We start from the raw sequence: 26,806 nt of genomic DNA, 5'->3' as shown, positions 1-26,806 counted from the left end.
GCCGAAACATGTAGTGTGTAAGAAGAAAGACAAAGAACTACAATAAATTGTTGCATTTACGACGGTATTTATATTATACATATAGAAGTTAAACAGGCCTATTTTTATGGCTGCGAATGGAGGTATAGTTCCAGTTTTTCTTAGCCTTCGACGCGGGCTTGAGATGGGTGGTTAGTTGCATGCTTCGAGATGGAAGTCGAAATGTTTATTTGACAACAGATGCAGAAAATTTGTAAGAAATGTTTACAAGTTCGCAGATTTTAACTACGGTTTTACTATGTTTTTACAAACTTTACTGTTTTACAACAGTCGATGCTTCCATCGGTTCTCGTTTCCTTTGAGCGTTTAAGTGCTTTATGCACAGAATTACTTCACTCGTTTTTGAACAGAAACAGGTGAATCATTTTTCATTCCGTTATGTACCGATAGCTTCATAACTTGTACTCTTCTCCAGGTATAAGTAGAATGATCAAGTCAAGGAGGACGAGGTGGGCAGGGCATGTAGCACGAATGGGGGAGACGAGGAATGCATATAGGATATTGGTGGGAGAGCCAGAAGGAAAGGGACCACTGGGAAGACCAAGGCGTAGGTGGGTGGACAATATTAAAATGGATCTTAGAGAGATAGGATGGGATGGTATGGATTGAGTTTGGCTGGCTCAGGATAGGGACCAGTGGAGGGCTCTTTTGAACACGGTAATAAACCTTGTGGTTCCATAAAATGCTGGGAAATTCTTGAATAGCTCCACAATTGGCGGTTCCTCCAGAAGGACTCAGCTCCATGAGTAAGTAAGTAGGGCCGCGCCATAGCTCAAGCGGTTAGTCACTGGCTTCCCACCGCGGCGGTCCGGGTTCGATCCCGGGGTCTGTCAAATGGGATTTCTGGTGGACAAAGTGGCGCTGGGGCGGGTTTTCTCCGAGTACTTCGATTTTCCCTGTCAATCTTCATTCCAACCTGGGCAGGCTACAATAGGCCAATCAATGGCCGCCGTGCCGAGTGGACCCAGTTGGAATCCACCCCCCACTAAGCGAATTAAAAAAAATAAGTGTGTACCTAGAGACATTTTCTGACGAATTGTAATTCCATCACACGTCTTCGTGCACGATGTTTAATTGCAGATATTCAGTATGGGCGGCTGTATTACCAAATATATTTAATACTGAATAGAAACCCAATTTTAATAAGTATTTCCAAGTTCTTCTTGAAAAGTTAACAGCCGCTCAGCTGCCATTACATCCGTATTCCAATCTCTGCGTCATGCCGTGGTGACTAATGCTAAGAAATGCCAAGAAGAAACGACTGAATCACTTAACATGGAAATTTACTTCTTGAACAATAAACAATATGTAGGAGCATGCTAGTATTAGTTACATTTAAACAGGTAAAGCTATCCCTGTGAGTACCAGGCATCACCCCTGGGGATAAATGGCGGCCGGCGCGTAAGGCTGACAACCTTACCGCCATCTGTGTTTCGATTGTCTAGATAATGTGGGACCCTCAACGTCTCACAACCCTATGGGCCATCACGGCCTGTTATAGGGATAGCTTTACCTTAACATATCTTCTCACATACCAAATTTCATTCATTCATCAGTAATCTGTCAAGACGACAGGTCCACAGTCTCTTCCAAAACAGTTCCTCCACTTGATGCGATCTAGAGCTTTCTCCTTCAAATGAGAATATCCTCTTCTGTCCCCAAGGTCATCCAGCATCTTCTTACGTCTTCTTCCTCGTCTTCTGGTCACTTCTATCTGCTCCTCTATCTTTCCTTAAATAACTTCTTTTAGAAGGCAGTTACCGCGTAAGATATGACCAATCCAATTAGCCTTCCGTTTTCTTATTTCGTGTAGGATATTCCTCTGCTCACTGACTCTAAATAACCCTTCTTCATTTCTCACATAATCGGTCCAACTGATCTTCTCATACCAAATTTAACAAAAATCAGTTGAACGACAATGGAAATGAAATATGTGGATTGACGGGTGGGCAGATATGATCGCATCCCTATGAATTCTCTGAATGCAAGGAATGACTACTATCCATTGTCTACAGAAGGCTTCCTGAATTTTGTGTCTGCAAGCGAGCAAGCCCTGTTCTTGCTGCATACATCTGATGCCTTCGAACTCAAGGTTCGAAATATCTATAGTCAAATTTCCAAACTTCTCCTTTACTTTCACTGTTAATGGCGCCGGTAACTGCAAAAGGAACATAGTTTCCTAATTCCCATTAATGGAATTGGGGTAACATCGAAATGAATGGCTATTCAATATCCACGAGTTCCCATAAACTCTTTCAGCCTTGAAGAAGTTTGATCATTAAATCAGGAGGCTGGCATGGATGTATCGTGAAATACGAAACAGGAAGATCTTAAACGTTGAGATTATCAGGGAAAGAGGCTACATGTGAAGGGCCTCGATGAAATTTTGGCAAAGGATTAAAAGTAACTTAGGAGAAATGTTTCGAGCTATGGTATAATGAGGTTGTTGTAAACTTTGAGTTCAACTAATGGGTCCCATGATTAACAGGGATTTTCTTAAAACTGAGAAATTATCACTTTCTCAAAGAACACCTTGTACTATGCAGTTATAAGGGAACTATGTTGAGGTTGTGATCGCATTGGATAGTATTATGCCATGACTGTAGTCTGGGCGTTTGATTATGTAATTTAGAACTGAAGAAACAAATTCTAAGCGGCTCTACACGCTGGGACCCAGACTGCAGTAATAGCTAAGAATATTAGCGAAGAATGAGCATTACGCAAGCTAATGGGCTCTTTCCTGTCTCAAGGGGAAACAGTTCAACAGGAGGATTTTTCACTCGACAGACACAGGTTCTATCATTTGTCATTACATAGTTAATAGCATTAGCTAAACTTGAAAAAAAAAATCCGAAGTAAGCAGCATAATATGTTTCATGGTGCATCTGTGCTCTGTAATGCATGGGTTCATGTTCGGTAAAAGTAAAAAGTAAAAGTAAAGCTATCCTTGTAACAGGCCGTAAAGGCCCAGAGGGTTGTAAGACGTTGAGGGTCCCACATTATCTAGACAATCGGCTCAAAGGTGGCGGTAAGGTTTGCAGCCAGGAAAATTATTTAATTAATTCCTGGTACTCATTTCTGTTAGAGGCTGAGTCGACACGGCTCGAAGGATTAGGTCAATTGAAAAAAAAAAAAAAATCTAATGACCTCATCGGGACTTGAACCCGCGACCTTCCGGCTTGTAGCATAGTGCCTTAACCACTACGCTTCCTCGTGCCCCCTTCATGTTTCGGTACCCGTTTGAATAAGACATCAAGTTAATTAAATTATGAAATTTCATATATTTATTTTTTATTTATATTTAAACGCTAACCTTTCTGTATCAAACGTGTTCTTCCACCCTTCTATTTTTAATTATACACACACAATTTTTAATGTTATTTGATTCCAAAATTCTAAGTCCTTTCACTTCGAATGCTCCTGGTAGCTCAGTCGGTATACTGACGGCCTACGGGATGAACGGCTCGGGTTCGATTTCCGGTATGGCAAAATCTATCTCTTCTCCACAACGTCCAGACCGATTCTGGGGCCCACCCAGTTTCCTATCCAATTGTACGGGTGGCTCATTTCCCGGGGTAAAGCGTCTGGACCGTGAGGCTCATCACTTTTCTCCATCTAGTGCCGAGATCGAGAATGGTGGAGCTATACCTCCACTCCCCCATAAGTTTTCATGACATAGTGCTTAATCAGTTAAACACAAGGACATCTTTAACTTTTTTACACATAAAATTCTTATAAATGTTATTGAATTCTGTATTTATGGCAAGTCCTTTCTCTTTGAAGTACCTCTCGTCTTCCGTAACGGAGTCTGTTTGGCGACAGGAGAAGGCCTCCTGTGAGGGTCAAAATTCTTTTGCAAAAATCGGCACGTATTCTGTTATCAAGTTGTTCGGCGACACTTTTCATGGGCACGTGCGAGTAGTTTATTGTAATGCTGGTCTGTGTTCTTGCAAACAAAATATGAGTGTGGCAGGATATCTGTCTCCTAGCAAATTGTTTTATGGCTCAATGAATCTGTTTTCATGTTCGCCTCTTCACTTTCACTGTTATTAGTTACACACGCTCTTCCGAACATGGTTGGGTTGTGACTCTCTTACAGGATCATTCTCTTTGAATTGCTGTTCAAGCTTCTAGTGACCACAAGATGTCGCACGTAACAATATTAGCATTACTATCACAAGTTTGTCTAAACACTTACCTGTGCAGATTTTCGATTTTCCTGCAGTTTTGCTCCTTATGGTCTGAAAACTGTGAATAGTGCTGCTCAAATATTTGCAGTTTTTCTTTCCTCCATTGCGTCTTACGCACCTCAGTTTCCATCATGGACAAATTTATTTTACGGTTATGTTCCACTACGCGGTATCGTAGTTCGTTGAGGCACTATGTTACAAGCCGGAAAGTCGCGGGTTCAAGTCCCATGGAGGTCATTGGTTTTTTTTCAGTTGACCTAATCCTTCCACCCCCACTATGGCCCTGGGGTCGACTCAGCCTCTAACAGAAATAAGTACCAGGAATTAATTAAATAATTTTCCTGGGGACTAATGCCCGGTCGGCGCGTAAGGCTGACAACCTTACCGCCATCTTTGAGCCAACTGTCTAGATAATGTGGGACCCTCAACATCTTACAATCCTATGGGCTTTCACGGCCTGTTACAGGGATAGCTTTACTTTTTTTACTTCATGTTCCACCAAACATTGCTACTAGTACTGAGAGTGAAAGCAAATAAAAAGGTAGAGTGCTACAAATGTAGTGATAATTTTACTTTGTGAATTTTCTGGTTTGGCGATTCTTGTGTATTGTGTGTGGGGAAATACTTAGTAAAAGTACTATGATACTAAGCAAGCTGAAGCGACGTTTTGCAACAAACAGTCCTTTCAAGGATATTATACCGTCTAGAGCCGGTCCTAGGCAACGACTGCAAGATAAGCAAATACCCTAGAGCCGTTACTGGGTAACGCGCGCTTCGCAAACAAAACACATTCCCACGGCAACGATTTAAGCAACGTCTCCACTGGAACGAATCAACAAAATTCTGCGCAAAAAGCAGAAATCATACAAAATCATGAGAAGAACACGTTTGCAGTATAAGACAAGACGAAGCCACGCACTGAAAATGTAAGAGGCTTAAATTTGGTAGTGGTCAAGCTTACCAACTCCCAAGTAACGAAGCTGCCGTTGTAGCATAAGATACGTCAGATAGGCATGATCTGCTTTGCAAAGCCCATACTGACAGAGGAATTGTATATAGTGCAAAAGGTACAACTTTCAATTACATACTATATATATGTCCGATACGTAGCTTGTCGGAAGGCCATGCATATTCAAAAAAGATAACCCCGACTTCTCGTCAGAAAGGATGTTACATAAGGACAATGACCCGAAGGGTTCAGTTGAAAAAAGAAAATAAATCTCTGGTCGTGAGTCCAAAGGGGCTTGTCGCCAAGACGAACCGATTGGCGGTAAACCGCCAGTCGTACAGTAACTTTGACTTTGACTAAGTTCAGGTGAAAAGGAGCCGCTATTCAGAGAGGACTTGAGCATAAAAGTAGAGACATAACCATTGTTGGAGTCGTTACCAGGAAACTACTAGCGAAGATACTGCGTGTGTGTATGCTCTAATGATGTGTAAAGTGTGGATATCGGTGACGGCGCTGTGAATAAGTATACATGAGTTTTGTTTTGAAGCGGTCACTAAATCCAACATCCACTCCAAAATCCCGTCTAGAGTCGGCCACACACGTGAAAACTTGTGTCAGAAATAGAAACGGATTCCATTTATTAGACTGAACTGAGCGCATTGCTGAATTGTGATCTACGTGGCAGATAATCATGGCCTCCTTGACAACTTTGCTAACCGCTATAGCCAATATCCAAACTTCTCTCGAACAGATAAAAGTCAAGCTGGGATCACGTCAAGAAGAAATAAAACCAACCAAGCCAAAACAGCCGTCAACTTATCGCTAAAATCCGCTCAATGGAACTAACTTCCAGGGCGATAAAATGTTGGTGCAATATTTTGTGTTACTGACGAATATCTACGCGTAAATTGAAGGGCTATATTCGTATCGACATAGCTGGGACGCCGTCGATGACAGGCAGTGTGAGAGCTTTCGTAGCGAAAGTACGGTAAATGAATCTAGAAATAAGATTTGACCACTACCTTATTCGTCGCAAAGCCACTGTTACGAAGATCGGGTCTGGTGTTGGAAGAAATCATAAACATGGTAAACTTCGTCAAATCGCGGCCTCTCTTTTGCGTGTTGTGCCAGGAAGTTGGTTCTGAATATACTCGTACTTCTCTTTTGCTTTGCACGGGAGTACGATGCTTGTAACGTGGACAGATATGTAGTCGTGTTATAGAACTTCGTGACTATGTACAGCCATTTTGAACGCGTTCAGGAGCACGTGTATGCACAATTACTTGTTGATGATTAATGAATGGATAAACTGGCATACATGTCAGATGTTTGCCTTCACTGAACAAAACAATGCAGGACAAAACGAATATCCTGAACAGTATGTAGAGAATTCAAGGATTCGGCCGTAAGCTGAAATATCACCAGTGGTTCTATTGAAATGTTCCCAAATGTGTGCTCGCATGCTGCAGGCAATAAATTGAACTGTGTCAGAGCCACGAGAGAGAAAAATATGATATTTGTTCCCTCGGTGCTCGAAACCAAGAATGACTGTGATGTCAAGGACCAGCATCAAATTACCAGGCCAGGTCAGACCAGACAAGAACTTCCAAACGCACTGCAGCAAAAGTTTAGAAGAGTGTGGAAGATTTCAACTGGGTTAGTGATCCGTTCCGTGTTATCCCAACATATCTTCCTCTGAAATGTTCAAGCTTATTATTATACAACGTGAATTACTTGATTTGTATAGATAGAAAATTTACATAAATGCTTAAATTCGCTTGGGTGTGTACCTTTCTGGCCTTATTCTATTTACTGAAGCTTTGTAAACGGCGTAGGTTATATAGTGACAAATAGTACAATTGGAAGGAAAAGGTACTATCCTTTCGACTGGAGGAAATGAGGAAAGCTGGAAATTCCTCAACTAGGAGAGCTGTCAGAGGACGTTAGAAATGACGAACTTAAATTTTCCGAGACACAGAAAGTATATTTTCATATTCATATTTTCATTATGAGGACCCTATGAAATTAAATACGATAGCCATAGTTTATATTTATACGTAATAACCCAATCAAAACGAGCAAAATTGGTATATTAATTTGATTCCTCTATAACATCTTGATTTATCAGATGTCGTAACTAAGACCCCTCAAATGTAACAACAGAGCCTGATTATAAAAGTTGTCTCTGTAAAAAGTCTTAAGAGTGTTTTTAACATGCTTGGATGTAAAGTAAAAGTAAAAAAGTAAAGCTATCCCTGTAACATGCCGTGAAGGCCCACAGGGTTGTGAGATGTTGAGGGTCCCACATTATCTAGACAATCGGCTCAAAGATGGCGGTAAGGTTGTCAGCCTTACGCGCCGGTCGCCCTTTACCCCAAAGAACATTCAAGGAATATTCCTGGTACTCATTTCTGTTAAAGGCTGGACATGTTATAATACGAATTGAATGGGCCTGTAAAGTAAAATATGCGAATCCATAACAGTAACATATGCTTCACTAACTGTACTATTTCCGTCCACAATGCAACTTCGTCGGCTCCTCCTCCTCGTTACCACTTTCACCACATGTTTCGCCGGTACATGGCCATCATCAAGTGTTCTTTTGTCCAAAACTTCCCTCACTGTGTGGTATGTCTCACTTCTATCACATATGAATGCGATATATCATAATTGGACTTTATTAACATCAGTAGAAAATCAATAAAATATAGCTAAAAAGTTTCAATCTTTTGCTTGGGGGCTGACGTCTCTTTATCGAAACACCATTGTATAAATTTTCTTTGTATGGATTACTTGCGCAGGCGCATGAGTGTTTGTGTATATGTAGCTCTCGAAATACTGATGTAATCATCATCTGTAATACGTAAAGTATATGTTATTATTGTTAATAAATATAATATTGTGAGTAATATACCTGTATAATCAGAAACCAAAAAAGTGAGGGCCAAACATATTGCAGAGGTGCATTACTCCATCTCGCGGCTGGAATAAACACACATGAATGCTAAGCTGTACTAAAATTTGGATTAAACGTGTTTTCTGATATATTTATGGCCCATTCTTTCAAGATTGCCGTTATAATAACAACTGTGACGGATATTAATATTTCGGCCGGAGGTAATAATTCATAGCAGTTACTGTCAGATTTATCTGTAGCTCCTTTCAAGATCAATAATATCTGAGGCTCCCCCACCTATAAAAATTTCTCAAAATATGAGTTGATATTTTAAAAATAACATAATATGAACTTTACTTATATCTATGACGTACTATTTATTATATTGCATTTTGTAATTTACTGTTGCCTTTAATTATGAGTTTATACATTATNGGCGATACGTTCCTCCGAAACGTCGGTTAACACCACATATACACGGTGCCAAATCCCAGAAGACTGCTTTCTTCAACATTCTAATTACCCATTTTTGTTGATTTCCTTTAAAATCGCGTTGAAACGCACAAAATTAATGATGACCATCAATCCTCTTCCGATGAGCACCCCAAAATATTTTCCTTCCTCGGAAGAAAATACTTCGCAGGTATGAAACATGTAACGGCACTTACCATAGCAAATCCAGACAGAAGTTCCGAAGTCGTAGCGGTGGCTTTCAGCTTGGCCCTGCTCATATGCAACCGACGCCATGACAGACCTTCTGACGTCATAGCACCTTCTTCGTCCAGACTTGAGCCCTCGCCGCTCTGTGGATAGTTAAAGTCAAATGTAGGCGCCGTTTTCTAGGCCTGTGTCAAATATAGCATGAGTTAGTGTAATGCTAGTATTCAGGTTGCCGTTTCGTATGATTAGTATGCTGAATGTTGGTTATAACTGTGCATTCGAATTAACTGCAACTCATGAAATAAGGGCAGTAGATCAGAAACATCTGGAAAGTTTCGAAATGTGGTGTTGGAGAAGGATTGAGTAGATCAGTTTGACCGATTATGTGAGAAATGAAGAAGTGTTAATTAGAGTCAGTGAGCAGAGGAATATCCTACACGAAATAAGAAAACGGAAGGCTAATTGGATTGGTCATGTTTTACGCAGAAACTGCCTTCTAAAAGAAGTTATTGAAGGAAAGAGAGAGGGGCGGATAGAAGTGACAAGAAGACGAGGAAGAAAACGTAAGAAGATGCTGGATGACCTTGGGGACAGAAGAGGACTCTGTCATCTGAAGGAGAAAGCTCTAGATCGCATTAAGTGGAGGAATTGTTTTGGAAGAGACTGTGGACCTGTCGTCTTGACAGATTACTGATGATGATGATGATGATGATGATGATGATGATGATGCAATAAGAAACCAGCGAACATCGAACACCTTGAGGTTTTATTCTGTCTCTCGAGCAAATTGCGTGATATCTTAAAAAAGGCTACGACCACTTCCTTGCATATTCTTTCGAATTAATCTTCCATTATTGCTGTGCCATTTTCCACTCCCCGCTGTAAGGAGAGCTCTAAAGGCGCGTCCATATTACTCGTGCTCGTGCTTGCCAGGCTTGTGCTCATCGGTAGACTCGTCTGACTTTTACTTGTGCCCGTAAATCTTCGTCCACACTACTTCAGTTGCTCGCCAGGCTTCAGCGCGTGAGTATCCGTATATTTACTCGTAGTGTGTATAGGCTGTAGTCGTATTTTAATTTATTGGCTATAGTTTTTAAATTAAAATTTTAAAATTTGCTTGTCTTGTGACTTGTCATATCGTCCACATTACTCGCGAGCATAGCGAGTCACACGAGCACGAGTAATGTGGACGCTCCTTAACTGAGTTTCAAATTTCATATTTGCATAAAAACCTTTACTCTTCTCAATTTTCTCCGTTTCCCCAAATCCGGTCTCTTTGCCAAATGACCATAATTATTTCACAATTCAAACAGCGACATAGGCCTGCAGCTGTTTAGTTGCTTACTGCTCGTTTAGCGTACAAAATTATCACTGAGTTTCTCTCCGGCGACAAATAAAATAAAAGATGTGTGACGTCATACAATTTCGTTCTTCCCGGATTTTCTCTATCAACGGTAATACAATGTACATGTGACTGTCATAATATATAATTTTTATTATGTCAACACAATTTATTTCACGAAAACCTGAGGAAGATCTGGCGTCTTCACTTTGTGTGTGTGTTTCCCGGTAACCAGGAGAGAATAAACGGTGCTATGATTTACATTATTGTTTTCATTATTAAAATAGTCAGCTTAGAATTCGGGCGTTTTCATGCATTATAGCATCAAGGTAAAAGCTAAGGTTTAACAGTAACTACGCCTTTTGGCAGAAGAAACAGGAAAATACAGACACTCATTTTAAACACCGTTGACGTTTTGCAAAATACTGCCGTTCTGTTGCTGTTACAGTAAGCTTACATGCATCTCATTTAGCATCTCCACAAATCGGGTTAGAGAGAAATGTTACTGGTATCCTATGCTTTCTGCTATGTTAACTATAGATCCCATTATTACTACGTACCTTATGATACATGCTTGTGGTGAAGAACCCGTAGATTCGGATTTGGGCAAGTCTGCTAATTTATAAGTAGCTGAGTGTCGGATTGATACAATGTTTTACCAGTTTCTTTGAAATGAATGGAAATGAACGTCGATTTGAAATTATCTAATCTAGGATTGCCATGGCAAAAGCTGCATTTAGCAAGAAGAATCTTTTTACCAGCAAATTGGACTTAAATTTGAGAAAGAAACTAGTGAAATGCTACATTTGGAGCATTGCTTTGTATGGGCTGAAACTTGGACACTTAGGGCAGTAGATCAGAAATACCTGGAAAGCTTCGAAATGTGGTGTTGGAGAAGGATGGAGACGATCAGTTGGACCGATTATGTGAGAATGAAGAAGTGTTATTTAGAGTCAGTGAGCAGAGGAATATCCTACACGAAATAAGAAAACGGAAGGCTAATTGGATTGGTCATATCTTACTCAGTAACTGCCTTCTAAAAGAAGTTATTGAAGGAAAGATGGAGGGGCGGATAGAAGTGACAAGAAGACGAGGAAGAAGATGCTGGATGACCTTGGGGACAGAAGAGGATATTCTCATTTGAAGGAGAAAGCTCTAGATCGCATTAAGTGGAGGAACTGTTTTGGAAGAGACTGTGGACCTGTCGTCTGACAGATTACTGATGAATGAATGAAGAGAGCTGATGCAGTGTTATCCTCGATCCGAGCAGTTCCAGTGCCTGCTGCATGTGTTTCACGGCTGGCGATCAGCAAATGTTGTAACTTTATAGCAGTACTCTGCCCTCCACAGGAGACAGGATAGTTCACTAGTTGTTGTACCAAGCTCCACATATTCATTTCCAGCTTCTTCAGTTTTGTTCTCACAGAATCTAAGAAATAGTGCTCATCTGTTCTGTGAACGCTTCGATTCTTTGAAGAGTATTATCCTCTGGGACGCGATGCCGTGTTGCTTGATAGAAGCTGGTAAAGACTACATAGTGCCATATCTCAGAAGGCAGTACTGCCCGTAGTTACCGCTGTTAGAACCTCAGATCTAGAATTTTAATTGCAGTCTGACCGAGCAGTGGGGCTACAAAAACGACGGTTTCCTATTTTGGGACTATAGGACTTTTCGTCGGAATGAAGAGGTTGCAACGTGAAGCTAACCATTTAATTCCATATCGTCTGTTAGATAAAAAGTGGTTTTCTGTGCCTTCTTTTTCGATCATAATTACATAATACTGGGTGTTCCTAAAAGAATGGTGGGGTTTCAGATAAGTCTATATTTCGTATTTCTTACCATGTACAATCATAATATATGTCAATCGGAAGCTTACCTGTCCAAATTTTATGTGCATCCATCAAAGTGCGTCTATGTGCGCACCTTTCGATACCCGGCACACCTCAATGCGATAGTCGAATTCCTGCCACACCCGCTGCAGCATTTCAGGTGTGATAAAGTTCATTCCGAGATTGGAAATTCCTTCCTACATTGATTTTATATGCTCAGAATTTGTATATGAGTGTGTAAAAATGTAATATTTTTCTTGTCCAGTAGCAAAATTATTTCGACTTTCGTCCGACGATGTTCTTAACTATCCATGGAACTGTCACTCGAAAGGTTGTCACAAATATATCAAAGTCTGTATGGAGCTTCCATGCTTAAGTCTATACCCCTCCAGTGCGAGGCACACGGACAGATTTACCTCACGCTGGATTTGAGGTTCTCACAGTGGTGACTATGAAGAAAGCTGTCTTCTGGTATATAATTTAGTATACGTTCACAGACTTTTCGGAGGAAAGTATTTCCTCCGTATTCAGGGTTGAAGAATAAGCCAAGGAAGAAGCCAGGAAGGAACAGGCTTTTGCGGGATGCTTCATGCTGGTTTCCTCTTTGGCTGAACCTTCGAGCCTGAATATGGCGGAAGTACGTTTCTCCGAAACTTTGGTGGATTTCTAAAGAACTGCATGGCCTTATATCACAAAAGATAACACTCTTCGATGTTGCCTTAGATTTTATATGCATTTCACTTAGGGCGCATACATAACTTCTCAGCATTTGAACGGTGAACACTACTGAAAACATTTATCATAGTAACATTGAAGGGAGACTGTGCCATAACTCAGGCAGTTAGCCGCTGGTTTCCCACTGGGGCGGTCCGGGTTCGAGCCCAGGTCTAGTCATGTGGGATTTGTGGTAGACAAAATGGCTCTGGAGAAGGTTTGTCCGAGTATTTCGGTTTCCCCTGCCAGCCTTCTTCATTCCACCAGTCGCTCCACAATCACCATCATCTATCATCTGGGGGATACAATACGCCAGTAGTGGCCGCAATAGCAACTGGACTCAGTCTCACCACACTAAGAATAAAAAAATCATTGAAGTGAATCTCACGAATATTCGTGATGGATCACTCGTGAGATGCCACTGGTAATCCTTCAAAAGCTCTCAGGCCCATAGACCGGAATATTTAGTAGTTGTGGACTGTGGCAATTCGCCCTTGCAGTGCACTTGCATTCAGTGTCATTATTATACAAGGGATGTCCTATGCACAGGAGTCGGTATAACTGAGTAAATATAGAGACTAAGCCGGATGACGGAGGAACTGGGGTTCGATTCACAGCACTGGAAAAAATCTTTTCTCCATTGCGTCCAGACCGGTTTTGTTCCACTCTGCCTCCGATTAAATAAGCACAGGGTAAAGCGGCCCGGGGGAGGTGAGAGAAGCTGATCGCTTACCTTCATTTAGGATCGAGGCTAGGAACGAGTGGAGCTATAAGGCAAAGAGGCAATTTTACCTTCTTCACATTTCTTTCATTGCTAGTGGGGTGGGACTAAGTCCCTTGTACTGCGGCCATTTCTGGACTATTGTACCAGCCGCAGATGATAGGTGAGGGTGATTGTGGAGCAACTGGTGGAATGAAGATTGGCAGGGGAAACCGAAGTACTCGGAAAAAACCTGCCCCAGCGCCACTTTGTCCACCACAAATCCCACTTGACCAAACCCGGGATCGAACCAGGGCCACCGCGGTGGGAAGCCAGCGACTAACCGCTTGAGCTATGGCGCGGCCCTCCTTCACATTTAGTTCACGTTCAAGATCCTGAATTACTGAGTACGGATCTATAGTTAGGCCTACTTTCAGAGTGGTAACAGTTGGTTTTCCTGGTTCTTATTCCGGAAGACGTGCTTTCCAATCGGGACCAATAGTCGGCCCTCCTAAGTACCACTGAGTTCGCTCAGCTTTAACGGCTCAGACTGTGCTGCCTCAAAACTTCCTAACAAAATAAGCAGGACGTTCTGGGAAGAAAAAACCAAGTCAGAGTCAAAATTACTTTACTACTGGATTTTTACCGCCAATAAGGAAAGTAGGCTGAAAGCAGAGAAACTCATTCACTGAATAAACGAACAAATGGATGAGAATTAAAGCGATTCGCCTGTTTTCGAGAGAAAGAAGTAAAGTGACTCCCCTGCTTCCGGAACAGAGAATCAACCTGGTTCACCTGTTCCTGAAACGAAGATTTAAAGCGAAGTTTTCGAAATAGAGAAGCAAAGCGGTGCACCAGTTTTTGAAATAAATAAAAAATACACAAAATGAGGTAAATCGCCTGGTCTGAAAAAGAGAAGCAAAACAACTCGCCTGTTTACTAAACAAAGAAACAACGCGTCTGACATCTTTCCGAAACAAAGAAGTAAAACTCACCTGTTTCTTAAACAAAAATTAAAACTACCTTTAATTAAGGAGCCGGGATAGCTCAGTCGGTAGAGCGACTGGTGGATGACCGAGGGGTCGGAGTTCGAGTCCCGGTAGAGTCAAGAATTTTCTCTTCTCCACGTCGTCTGGACCGGCTTTGGGGTTCGCCCAACCTCCTATAAAATGGGTACCGTGGGTTCTTTCCCCGGGGGTAAATAGGCCGGGGCGTGAAGCTGACCACTCACCTCCAACTAGTGCCGAGGTCAAGAAAATATGTATCTATACATCCACTCCTCCATGCTCCTTCATGGCGTAGTGCTTAATTAGTTAATCACAGGGACAAATTTTACCTTTCATTAAGCGAGGAAGCAGTAAAACTAACCTGCTTTCATCATCATCAGTAATCTGTCAGACGACAGGTCCACAGTCTCTTCCAAAACAATTCCTCCACTGAATGCGATATAGAGCTTTCTCCTTCAAATGACAGTATCCTCTTCTGTCCCCAAGGTCATCCAGCATCTTCTTGCGTCTTCTTGTCACTTCTATCCGCCCCTCTATCTTTCCTTCAATAACTTCTTTTAGAAGGCAGTTTCTGCGTAAAACATGACCAATCCAATTAGCCTTCCGTTTTCTTATTTCGTGTAGGATATTCCTCTGCTCACTGACTCCAATTAACACTTCTTCATTTCTCACATAATCGGTCCAACTGATCTTCTCCATCCTTCTCCAACACCACATTTCGAAACTTTCCAGATGTTTCTGATCTACTGCCCTAAGTGTCCATGTTTCAGCCCCATGCTTTGAGTAAATAAAAAAGGTAAAGCAGCTCATTTGCTTCCCGAGCAAGGAATGGAATTCACTGACCTGTTTTCGACTGCAGTCACACTGACAGTGACAGCCAGCACGGCAGCTGAGTGATTGTTGCGAGATGCTGTAAGGTAGTCCCACTGGCCGTGTCGTACTGCTACTTGGATATCTCCACGGCCTCATCTGTTGCGGAGTTCCTCTGCTAAAGTACAGGGGAGCAGGAGGCGGCAGGATGTTATTGCTGGACATACTTTTGTACAGAACATGAGGAAGGGGCCGGTGGGGATTGTAATACGATTCTGAGTGGCTTGGTGTTGGGGCTCGGCTCAGAGGAATTTCGCAGGAAGATCTCGGCACCGATGGCTGCGAATTTAAGAGATCCACTTGGCTGCGACGTGAAATAGATGATTCTTCCTGGAGTACGTTTGGAGGAAGCCTGGGGGTGATGTTAGAACGAAATATAGATATTCAAATTGAAGAATATACAACGTATATATTAGATTTTTATTAGGGTTACAATTAGAATTGTCCTCTCAAGTTTTCGAATTGTAATGGTATTATGAACCATATTTAGAGAGTAAAGTTAAAGTTGTCCCTGTGCTTAACTAATGAAGCACTACGCCATGAAGGCGTATGCAGGATGGATGTATATATCCACATTCGGCACTAGTTGGAGGTGAGCTGTCAGCTTCACGCCACGGCCGCTTTACCTCTGAGGAAAGAAACCCCCAGTACCCATTATATATGAGGTTGGGTGGACCCCAGAGCCGGTCTGGACGACATGGAGAAGTGAAAATTCTTACCCCACCGGGACTCGAACTCCGACCCCTCTGTCGTCCAACCCCGTAGCCAGCCACTATACTGACTGAGCTATCCCGGCTCCTTTAGACCAGTGGTTCTCAACCTTTGTAAGAGCACGGCCCGGTAAACTCTTTTTTTATAAGACGAGGGCCCTGTATAATTGATGCTAGGGCCCGGCGGTTAAGAAACACTGTTTTAGACAGACAGCAAAAAAAAATTGTCCCTGTGCTTAACTAATTAAGCACTAAGCCATGAAGGCGTATGGATGAGTGAAAGTATAAATAAAAAGTAAGTAAAGGTATCCCTGTAACAGGCCGTTGAGGCCCATAGGGTTGTGAGATGTTGAGGTTCCCACATTTTCTACACAGTCGGCTCATAGATGGCGGCAAGGTTGTTAGCCTTATGCGCCGGCCGCCCTTTACCCCCAAGAACATTCCAAGAATATTCCAGATATTCATTTCCGTTAAAGGCTGAGTCGACCGCAGAGCCATAGTGCGTCTGGAAGGATTAGGTAAATTGAAAAAAATCCATCAATACGGGATTCGATCCCGCGACTTTCCTGGTTGTAGCATAGTGTCTCAACCAACTACACTACCGCGTGAAATTATAGATCCACATTTTCTTGGCCTCACCACTAGTTGGAGATGAGTGCTCAGCTCCACGCCCCGGCTACTTTACCCCCGGGAAGGAGCCCCCATTTTCCATTGTATAGGAGGTTGGGTGGACGTCAGAGCTGGTCTGGACGACATGGAGGACAGAAAATTCTTGATTTAGACAGACAGTAGGATTCCATAAACAAGGAATCAGTCCACTGTAAGACCTCTGCTGTATAGAACAACACGGAAGACCATGCGCAGACATTAATATGCACACATAATAAAGGCAACTAAGATACTATAGCTGTTTGTTAGTAGCATGTAACAGGGCCATGTAAGCGATTTCTGGCAACGTTGTAACAGAAGGTCTGTGAGCATAGTGTAGAATCTGTACCTGCATTATTGTAGTAAACAGAGGGTTGGAAAACCGGTTCAGAGCCCGCCAGCGAAAGAAAAATGCCTTTAGTGGAGCAGGTCGTAGCTCAATTACTCAAACCTGAAGGTTTCAGGAGACCCCACCTCTGGTTACTATCCTTAACCAGATGATCCAAGTCCGTATCTTCGCACTCTTTCTTTAAGACAAGTTTTAATATTATTTTCCTATTTAAGTTCATGGCTACAGATCCAGAGGTCCGGGTTCGATTCCATGCGCTACCAGATTTTCTGAGAAGTAGTGGGTCTGGAACGGGGTCCACTCGGCCTCGTGAGGATAACTGAGGAGCTATTTCAAGGAAATAGCGGCTCCGGTCTAGAAAACTGAAATTAACGGCCGTGGGGATTCGTTGCGCTGACCACGCGACGCACTCTATTCGCTAAAGTTGGCACTAATCTCGCCGACTAGCGGCGGTCGCTCGGTCGGTATGGTTCACTTGCGGACTGAAACCACGGTGCTTGTTTCCTTTTTCCTATTTAAGTCTAGGTCGCCCAAGTGATATCCTGCGTTTAAGTTTACCATCCAGCATTTTATATGCATCTCCTATCTCTCCTATCAAATCCTTCCTGATATAATTGTTTTAATACTATCCCGTGAGGGGTATAAAGTATGAAGCTCCTCACTGTGTAGTTTCCCCCAGCCTAATGTTACGTCTTCTCCCATATGTCCAGCTGTTGCCTTCAGTGCCTTGTTCTCAAACACCTGCAATCTAAGGAGTTCGTAGTCTTCTGGNCCCCCAGCCTAATGTTACGTCTTCTCCCATATGTCCAGCTGTTGCCCTGCAATCTACGGAGTTCGTAGTCTTCTGCATTATGACACCGTGCAGTCTTGTAGACTGCTATGATTGATTGGATTAGTCAAAAATTAATCGGAAACGGTGTGGAGGGAAGCAGGTATGGTCTAATTTGAGGTCCTATTAGACATTTACCTGGATTGACTCAGGAAAATTACAAAAAAGGACCTCCGGGCTCAGATTTGAATGCGTCATGTCCCCGATATGAAGCAGGGGGTCTACCCACTTGACTGTGACGTATGGTCACCTCTCTGTCGACCTAATCTCTACTTGAAGAGATGTCATATAAATCAGTACGACGTGATATGATAGCTGGGAAAAATATTCGATGTTTAAATGGATTGAATATTTCGATATATCTCTAAATTTCTCGGTAAAAAAAACAAACTAATATTATTTGTGAAATTTGAGGTTCTCACGGCTGTGAACATTAAAGAAAAACGTGGGTACGATTTTCGGTTTTGGTTTTATGAAGATCGTAGCATAAGACCAGGCCCAAATTGCCCCCAACCATTAAACTATTCGATGTCGTGAACTTATCCGATATCGATATGAAATTCCGTATAGATTAGCATCCCTAGTATTTATGCAATTACACATCATTCACATGAGCCTGTATAGAGTAGTAGGTATAGCGAATGGCTACCGGCTGGAGGAATGAGGGTGGCAGTTAGAGTTACGGTAGGGGCAAAATATTTTTCTCTTTTCCACATAGTCTAAAGCGGTACTGATACCCTCCCAGCCCCCTATCCAATGGGTATTGGTGACCCTTTACATGGGAGTAAAGCTGCCGGGGCGTGAAGCTGACCACTCACCTCCAACTAGTGCTGAGGATCTATACATCCACTCCACCATACCCCTTCGTGTCGTAGTACTTAATTAGTTAGGCACAGGAACAATTTTACATTTTACTTTACTCATTCATACAAAGGTGTTTATATGAGGTACCTGCAGGATATCAGTGATTCTGGAAATGACGTAGGTCTCGACCTTAAGGGTCTGAGAGCAGATTGGTCCGTGTTGTGTCGCTGTGATCCACCGACAATGAAACTATCGCTGAGTGATGTCGTGTTGGAACCGTGAAAAGACACCTGTGTTGCCCTGCTGTCTGTGGGATGGACTGAAATCTTTTTTGACCCGCCGTGGAGGTCTCCATTAACTGCAGTTTGGCTCTTTATATCCGGAGGTAGAAGCTGGTGATTATACTCGACTCCCGCTAATGGTGATCCAGAGACAGCAGACTCAACGCCATTCATTATGTCCGACATCTGCAAAAAATCAGCAGGATCATAAGGATTATATCCAATGTAAAGACACATTTATGTTCCCATGGAAATTCATGATTTTTCCGGCTTATAAACAAAAAAAAAAAAAACTCCGTGATTTCAGTCCGCAAGCGAACTATACCGACCGAGTGACCGCCGCTTGCCGGCGAAGTTTAGTGCCAACTTTTGCGGATAGGGTGTGTCGCGTGGTCAGCGCAACGGATCCCCACGACCGTTAACTTCGATTTTCCAGACCGGAGCGGCTATTTCCTTGAAATAGCTCCTCAATTATCATCACGAGGCTGAGTGGACCACGTTCTAGACCCACTATTTCTCCGAAAAAATCTGGTAGCGCCGGGACTCGAACCCGGAACGCTGACCACTATACCACAGATGCGGTCTTTTTCCGGCTTATAGCCTAACAATATGAGACATTACTTCCTTCCGTAATGACAATGAAAAGTGGGGTTTCCGTTAAGAAATAAAAACATTACGAACTAAGATTTTAGTGCTACCACGTAGCATACCGGTAAGGTCATGTCCTCAACCAAACAATTTAAAACGAACTGTACGAAATTCTGTTGGTTGCTTGGGAACTCGGCTGCCTGTACCAATGAGCAAATTTCATTGTGATGAATTTTGGTCCTTAGCGGTCGCTACTTTACATAAAGTTCAAATCTAACTTAATAAAATTTCTCAGAATTGCCTCGTATAAAATGTTTAGTGCATAACATACTGTCATGTGTAAAGGTTTGTCGTGACTAATATTAATGGGTTCTGGATTTGATGATTTGATTTATTGGCACTGCTTTATAATTACAACCAATTATAAAAGCTGACACCTTGAACTCCTTCAGAATACGTCTGTCTGACGTATCTCCCCAAAGAATATCCTACTAATTTCGGACTGACTCTACTACTAATCTCGAATTCACGAATGCACTGCACTTTATATCTGTCATGCGGCCAGGATAGAAGTCACCATGTCGAAGGACGAATGCACTGCACTTTATATCTGTCATGCGGCCAGGATAGAAGTCACCATGTGGAAGGGTTCCTCTGTTCTTTTGTGTTATCACGAGATTGCCTCTGCTAACATTCGTTGCCGCGGAAAAAAAAGGTGTTTTCTTGGCCGTTGCCTAATAAGAATGACTTCCGCTTCTGTTATTATTCCGGCTTTTAACGGTGTTTACCTGGCCGTTGCCAGCAAATGATCATATTTCGTCAGAATTCAATATTACCGAAACAGCATAAATGCGGTTTTTAAAGTGTGTCTCTGCATATATAATTACGTATCACGCACGCAATACGACAATACGCAATGAATTACAAATATATGCTTTAGAAGAGAGTCCAAGACTACATAAACAAGTGATATCATATCTTAAGAATGGACTCGTCAATGCGGACTCAGAACTTTAAGAATTACCTACAGGACGGACGAAAGAATGTTGGACGACCGAGAAGACAATGGGAAAATAGTCTCTGAGACGGAACGGGCTATTAAAATTCTACATTGACGTCGATTATGACAGGCGATACAGACCTAATTAAAATAAGTAATTTTTCTTTGAACAAAACTCCCCAATATAACATAACCTTTAAATTTAATTAAAAACAAAAATAATTAAATTAATTTTCTCTTAAGGGCAACCTCATTCTGTTCTTTCTATACAAAACAGAATTTACGATAACACTACTAATCCCCACTGTTGACAATCCTGTACTTCTCTCTGGCCATAGAAAGTATGAATCCAGTTAATCGATTTAATTTCCAGAACATACACACTTACACTTATGCATTCTACATAAAATTAACGCATAAAAGGATGTTGTGTTTCTGTCATCTCTGCTTGCATATTTTATGCTGGAACTCTTGAACGAACTTCTTTCAAGTTTGGGGCCAATAATTGTTTAACTGATTCTATTTTGGTTGGTGTCTAGTCCAAGCACAGTTCGAACAATAATTTCTTTCATAACGGCCATTAACACAAAGACCTGGTGTATAACATCAAACATACAACTTGTACTTTTATATGAACCATTTTTCGATATGATGACATTCAGGAAACAGGCCATTTATATGTTGTCCACCCGCACTTTTTGGAATCCGTACATTCAGTACCGTGTTCAGAAGAGCACAACTGAGTCCAGACCACCCTTTCCCGTCCTACTTCTTTAAGATCACTCTCAGGACATTCCAAGTTAAAAGAAAGGTTGCGGGAAGACGAATCGCCTATAGTCCTTGACACAACACTGGCCGCATAGACTACAACGCGTCCAAAACTTATATTATTTCATGTATTCCTTCCAGCAGTAACATTTTGACTGAGCCGTTACCTAGCAACGATAGAGGTGGGGTGATACACATATAGACACAGACTTATTGGGATTTATGAAGTACGCTATTTAGATGGGCTCAGGTGTCATAATATACATACCAGGCTTCATAAAATCAGCTCAGCGTACCAGAAGTTGATAGGAGGATAAACAGACACACATACAGCACGGCGATGGCATAAGCCTACTTTTTTTTTCAAAATAAGGAAAATGTGCTAAAAGTATGGAGTCTTGTTTTTTCATTTCTTAGATCTTTCAAAAGAAGTAGTCCAAATTCGCGGCCCTGTATTATGATATTTCATAACATGCTGGTTCATCATTGTTAGTGAAGGTTTGGAGCTCTTAATCCCCTCTCCTTCCCCTGCTGAACACCAAGGACAGGGAACCTCTGTTTGTTGATGAGTCGCTACTGCTTAATTAGAACTTTGGTAAATATTCTCCATACCTGGAGTTGCTAGCCCTCCTCCCCTGATATTCCTGATTATTCGTCACTCCTTGTTGAAGATACTGATACCTGTCCTCGGTTCCACTCAGCCTCGTGAGGATAATTGTGGAGCTATTTCAAGGAAACAGCGGCTTCGGTATAGAAAAACAGGATTAACGGCCGTGGGGATCCGTTGCGCTGACCACGCGACACCCTCTATCCGCAAAAGTTGGCACTAACTTCGCCGACAAGCGGCGGTCGCTCGGTCGCTATAATTCGCTTATGGACTACTTGCCACGGAGTTTTTTTTTTTTTTGGAACCTGTTCTCCATATCTGGCGTTGTTAGCACCATCCCCTCCGATAGACAACTAAGTGGATCACCCTTTCTCGGTTATCCGCCACTGCTTGTTGAAAATACTGGTCAGGTAATCTCCATATCTGGGACCGTTTGAGAGAGCGTAACTTCAGCATGCGCATAATTATCGGCTGCTGAAAATGAGACCCTTCTCAGTGCAAATAGCTAAGCTGGCTCCATGTAAGCAAGAGATTCTGATATGATTAATGAAACAAGTGCTGACTAATTTTGTTGGAGGATGCTTTCCTCTGTTGGAAGTTTTAATTTCACGGTTCAGGTTCCTAATGGTTCAATTCATAAGTACTAGGTTTTCCCATCTTTATCTTACCTCATCTTCAGACAACGTAACTTCAGCTAAACGCATTCGTGAGGAGGAATGGATTAGAATCTTTACCTTGGCCTGGCTTTCAGTAGACCTTAAGTGTGCTCGACCGTAACATTTGTAACATTTCGCCAAGATTGAAACTGGGGTTGTGTACGGAGTAGGACGGCGACCTCAAAAAGAATGTTGTAAACGTACTTGTATTTTAATCGCGTGACTTTGAATTTTTCTGTTTGCTATACAGCATTTCGTCATCAGTCAAGAACTTTAGTCTCATTCGCATAGTCATTCTGGTTCCTTGAATTAGTTCCTCTGTTTATTATTATTTCTGTCCCATTGACATGTTACAGGGATAGAATTCTCTCTCTCTCTCATGACCCGTTTGATTTCTCTCTTCCTCTTCTTCTTTCCTTTCTGTAGCTACAGGAAATAGGGTCAGTACAATAAGCAGGCAGCAGCCTGGACGACTGAGGAGGAATCGCTCTTAGATTCTCGACAGGGGTAAGAGTTATTTGACTTGTCCATCACTCTCAGAAGAGCAGGGGTAGCGCAGTCGGTATAGCGACTGCCTACGGGCTGGAAGACCGAAGAGTCGGGGTGGCGAGTCCCAATAGGGTCAGAATTTTCTCTTCTCCATATCGTCCAGACCGGCTCTGGGGCCTACTCAGCCTCCTATCCAACGGGGTACCGAGGGCTCTTTCCCCGGGAGTAAAGCGGCAGTGGCGTGAACCTGACCACTCACCTCCAGCTAGTGCCGGGGTCAAGAAAATGTGGCTCTATACATCCACTCGCGCATACGCCTTCATGGCGTAGTGCTTAATTAGTTAATACAGGGACAACTTTGCCTCTCTATCGCCTTCAGACTTTCACTGGAACGTGGCCCGCCTTCTATTCAATGCTCTGGACAGAGCAGCTGGGGCGTGAAGCTGACCACTCGCCTCAATTTCGTTAAGCACAGGGACATTTTTTTTCCTTGTCACTACAGCCCCAGTGGGCCTAGGCCTACCTCCATGAACTTCTCCGTTCACTTCGTTTTTTATATATCTTACACGTTCGGTAGGACTCCTTGGGCGGGTGATCAGCTCGTCTCAAGGCCTCTACCTGTACACAAACACATAAAAACGCACACACACAAACTAAACATCCATGCCCTGAGTGGGATTCGAACCCACGATCCCGGTTTCCAAGCGAGCGAAGACAGTACATGCTTAGACCGCTCGGCTACCGTGACCGGCACAGGGACAATTTAACCCTTGCATTTCATGTATTCCATCAATATACAGGTTTGTAGTTACACGTCGTTTGCAATTGTAAAACACATGCTAGGTAACTGAAGCCATTCCATTTATGAAACCCCTTTCTTGCGAAACTCATGTTTGTAGGCTCCCCATCTCAAGTGGGTAACATTTCCGATTCAAATTCTGGACGTCCCAATCTTTATCCGGAAACCAACTGTCCTGACTGGGGTTTCTTGTGGTTCTTCTCAGTCCAGCCAAGCAAATGCATGTTACACGACGGCCGCTTTCTTGCAGAGTGTTTCCCAACCAGTCGACACTATATCGTCTCTACTACTGACATCAGCGTTAAGTAAACCATAAATAAACACATATAAGAGCTGAGATTACGGTCTAGAAACCCGAGATTAAAGGCCGTGGGGATCCCTTGCGCTGACCACGCAACACCCTCTACCCGCAAAAGTTGGCACTAACTTCGCCGACAAGCTACGGTCGCTCGGTCGGTATAGTTCGCTTGCGGACTACAGGCTATGGAGTTTGTTTTGTTTAAGAGCTGAGATTATCACAGCTGTGGATGAGAAGATTTCATTGTCATAAATGCGAAGGTCCCGAGTTTCTGACTGTGCTCGAACTGGTATTCAATGAACTTCCTGCTATATCCAAACATGCTTAAATAATGACCATTAGTTTTTTAATAATTGAAAATATTAATCGTCGCGATGTTGTCAAAATGTTAGTTCCGCAAGCACTTTGAGTGGAGTAGAAATGTGTGCTACACAAGTGCTTGTCCGGATTAGGGTACAGTGCCGAATGGAGAGCTATTGGGAAAGGAGTAAAATGAAGTGGTCGTGGTCTATTTGAACGAACTGCCTCAGCATTCTCCCGAGGAACTAAGAACAATTATGAAGAACCTTATTCAGGATAACTGTAACTCGACTGTGTGTCGTATCCACAACGGGAATATGAAGGAGTTGTAGTCATGAGAACAATTTTCGGCGTTCAAAGATTATTTTATGCTTCACTTTACAGCTGTTTCTCAGCTTTATAGGCTATGAATGATCTATTATGGCGATGTGGAAGTGGTTCATGGCCTTCTTTAAATAATAACTCCTCTTTATTACGGTCACTAAACAGGACACTGAAACTAATCAATAAGTGACGAAAGTAGAAGAATGAATTCAGGTGAATAAAACTGCAAAGAACCTTATTCCTTTAGTCATATTCAAGGTCGAGGTTCGAACCCGTGGCCTCGCGAAGCCGGTGTGATTGGCACTATTCCCCCGACGTTTGATACAGTATGAAAGCAGCCTTGGACAGAAGTAGACCCATAACGTCAGCTGGTCACATTCAACTTAGAGGAAATTGAGGAAATACGCGCACGACAAATCTATTCTGGCGCGTTCGCTCCCTTATGTTCATTAACCTATGCTTTGTTCCGACTTGGGACGTTGTTATGTGATTCCAACGTGAAGGGGGGGGGGGTGGAAATGTTGGCCCAAAGTCAATTTTGGTTTAAAAGTACACGGATATTTGCAGTACTGTCTCTCTATACAGACATATATACGGAGTGGAGCTGAAAGACCCTGACAAACTTTGAGCACGAGTACCACATAGCAAAACAAGAAAAAATGTACATATCAACACAAACCTGGAAACATTTAATTTGTGAGTTACTTACCTACCTACCTACCTACCTACCACTCGGCGCTACAGCCCTGGGTGAGGCTTGGCCTCCTCTACAACCAGTCTCCACAATCAATGCGTGCTGCCATAGGAATGGACCCACGCATGATGAGCCGAGGCTAGTTGTTAGGTTTCTGAACAAAATTATTTTTACATGATGAGGTTGTTAGCCTCATGCCCAACCCCCAACCTGGAGGACCAGGATATCTCTCTTAGTCTGGACTCTACTTTTGACCTTTCTGGCATGGGTGACCTACCGGTAGTTAAACTACCGCCGGCATAGCAATTTGTGAGTTACAGCTGAAATAATATTGCCATGACGTATTCAGTTATCATCTATGATGTTGGTGATTGACTGGTAGGCCCGATGTTTTGCCATATCGGCTTACAGACAACCAATACCGAGATTTCCTCTTATATGACCTGCCAAAGCTATCGGAAAGTGTACTGCTGGCACCCAGAGCACAAATACGGCACATTTTAGCTGTACTCTGCAAGGTGTTCTCAGTAACAGCTATCGGTACCGATGGATAGGTAAAGGAGTACCCACTGCATGGCCTCCACTCGCGCCAGATTTAAATCCTGTGGAGACACCTGTTCAACTCCTGTTGACAACGAAGTGGCACTTTACCATCGCATTGTGCATGCCTGTCAGACTATCTGCAACTACCCTGGCCCATGAAGAGGCGTGCGTTATATCTCATGGAGGGCATTTTGAACTTATTTACTTACTTACGCATGGAGCTGAGCCCTTCTTGAGGAGCCGCCAATTCTGCAGCTACTCAAGAATTTCCCAGTACTTCATGGAACACGAAAGTTCATTACCGTGTTCACAAGAGCCCTCCACTGGTCCATATCCTGAACCAGATCTATCCAGTCCATTTGAACACTTATTATATATAAATGTGCTTTTTCAACAAATAACAGATTAAATTTTTACGGACATATGTTAATAGGGACATTTTTTATTTTTTGGCATATGGAACTCGTGACCCAAATTTGTCTGCATCTTTCACTTACACACACACACACACACACATATATATATATATATATACTTACTTACTTACTTACTTATGGAGCTGAGCTCTTATTGAAGAGAAGCCAATTCTGCAGCTACTCAAGAAATTCCCAGTACTTCATGGAACCCGAAAGTTCATTACCGTGTTCACAAGAGCCCTCCATTGGTCATATCCTGAGCCAGATCAACCCAATCCATGCCATCCCATCCTATCTCTCTAAAGTCCATTTTAATATTGTCCACCCCTCTACGCATTCGTCTTCTCAGTGGTCTCTTCTGGCTTTCTCACCAATATCCTATGTGCATTCCTCTTCTCCACCATTCGTGCTACATGCCCTGCCCATCTTATCCTCCTTGACTTGATCATTCTAATTATACTTGGAGAAGAGTACAAGTTACGAAGCTCCTCATTACGCAGTTTTCTC

The 26,806-nt window shown here is 42.5% G+C and overlaps 1 protein-coding gene across 1 annotated transcript in view; it reads right to left on the bottom strand.

Annotated features, from left to right (window-relative positions):
* Positions 1 to 26,806, bottom strand: part of LOC111871263 — an 82,181-nt gene that overhangs the window by 2,229 nt on the left and 53,146 nt on the right. The window contains exons 2-4 of the mRNA XM_023864240.2: positions 18,684 to 19,003; positions 15,170 to 15,548; positions 8,743 to 8,877 (exon numbers count right to left, since the gene is read on the bottom strand). Of these exons, the coding sequence (XP_023720008.1) occupies positions 8,743 to 8,877; positions 15,170 to 15,548; positions 18,684 to 19,003 (834 nt within the window). The remainder of the gene's footprint in view (positions 1 to 8,742; positions 8,878 to 15,169; positions 15,549 to 18,683; positions 19,004 to 26,806) is intronic.

This window comes from Cryptotermes secundus, unplaced genomic scaffold (genome assembly GCF_002891405.2).
Source record: "Cryptotermes secundus unplaced genomic scaffold, Csec_1.0 scaffold699, whole genome shotgun sequence".
Lineage (NCBI taxonomy): Eukaryota > Metazoa > Arthropoda > Insecta > Blattodea > Kalotermitidae > Cryptotermes > Cryptotermes secundus.
This window is presented reverse-complemented; position numbering and strand designations above follow the sequence as displayed.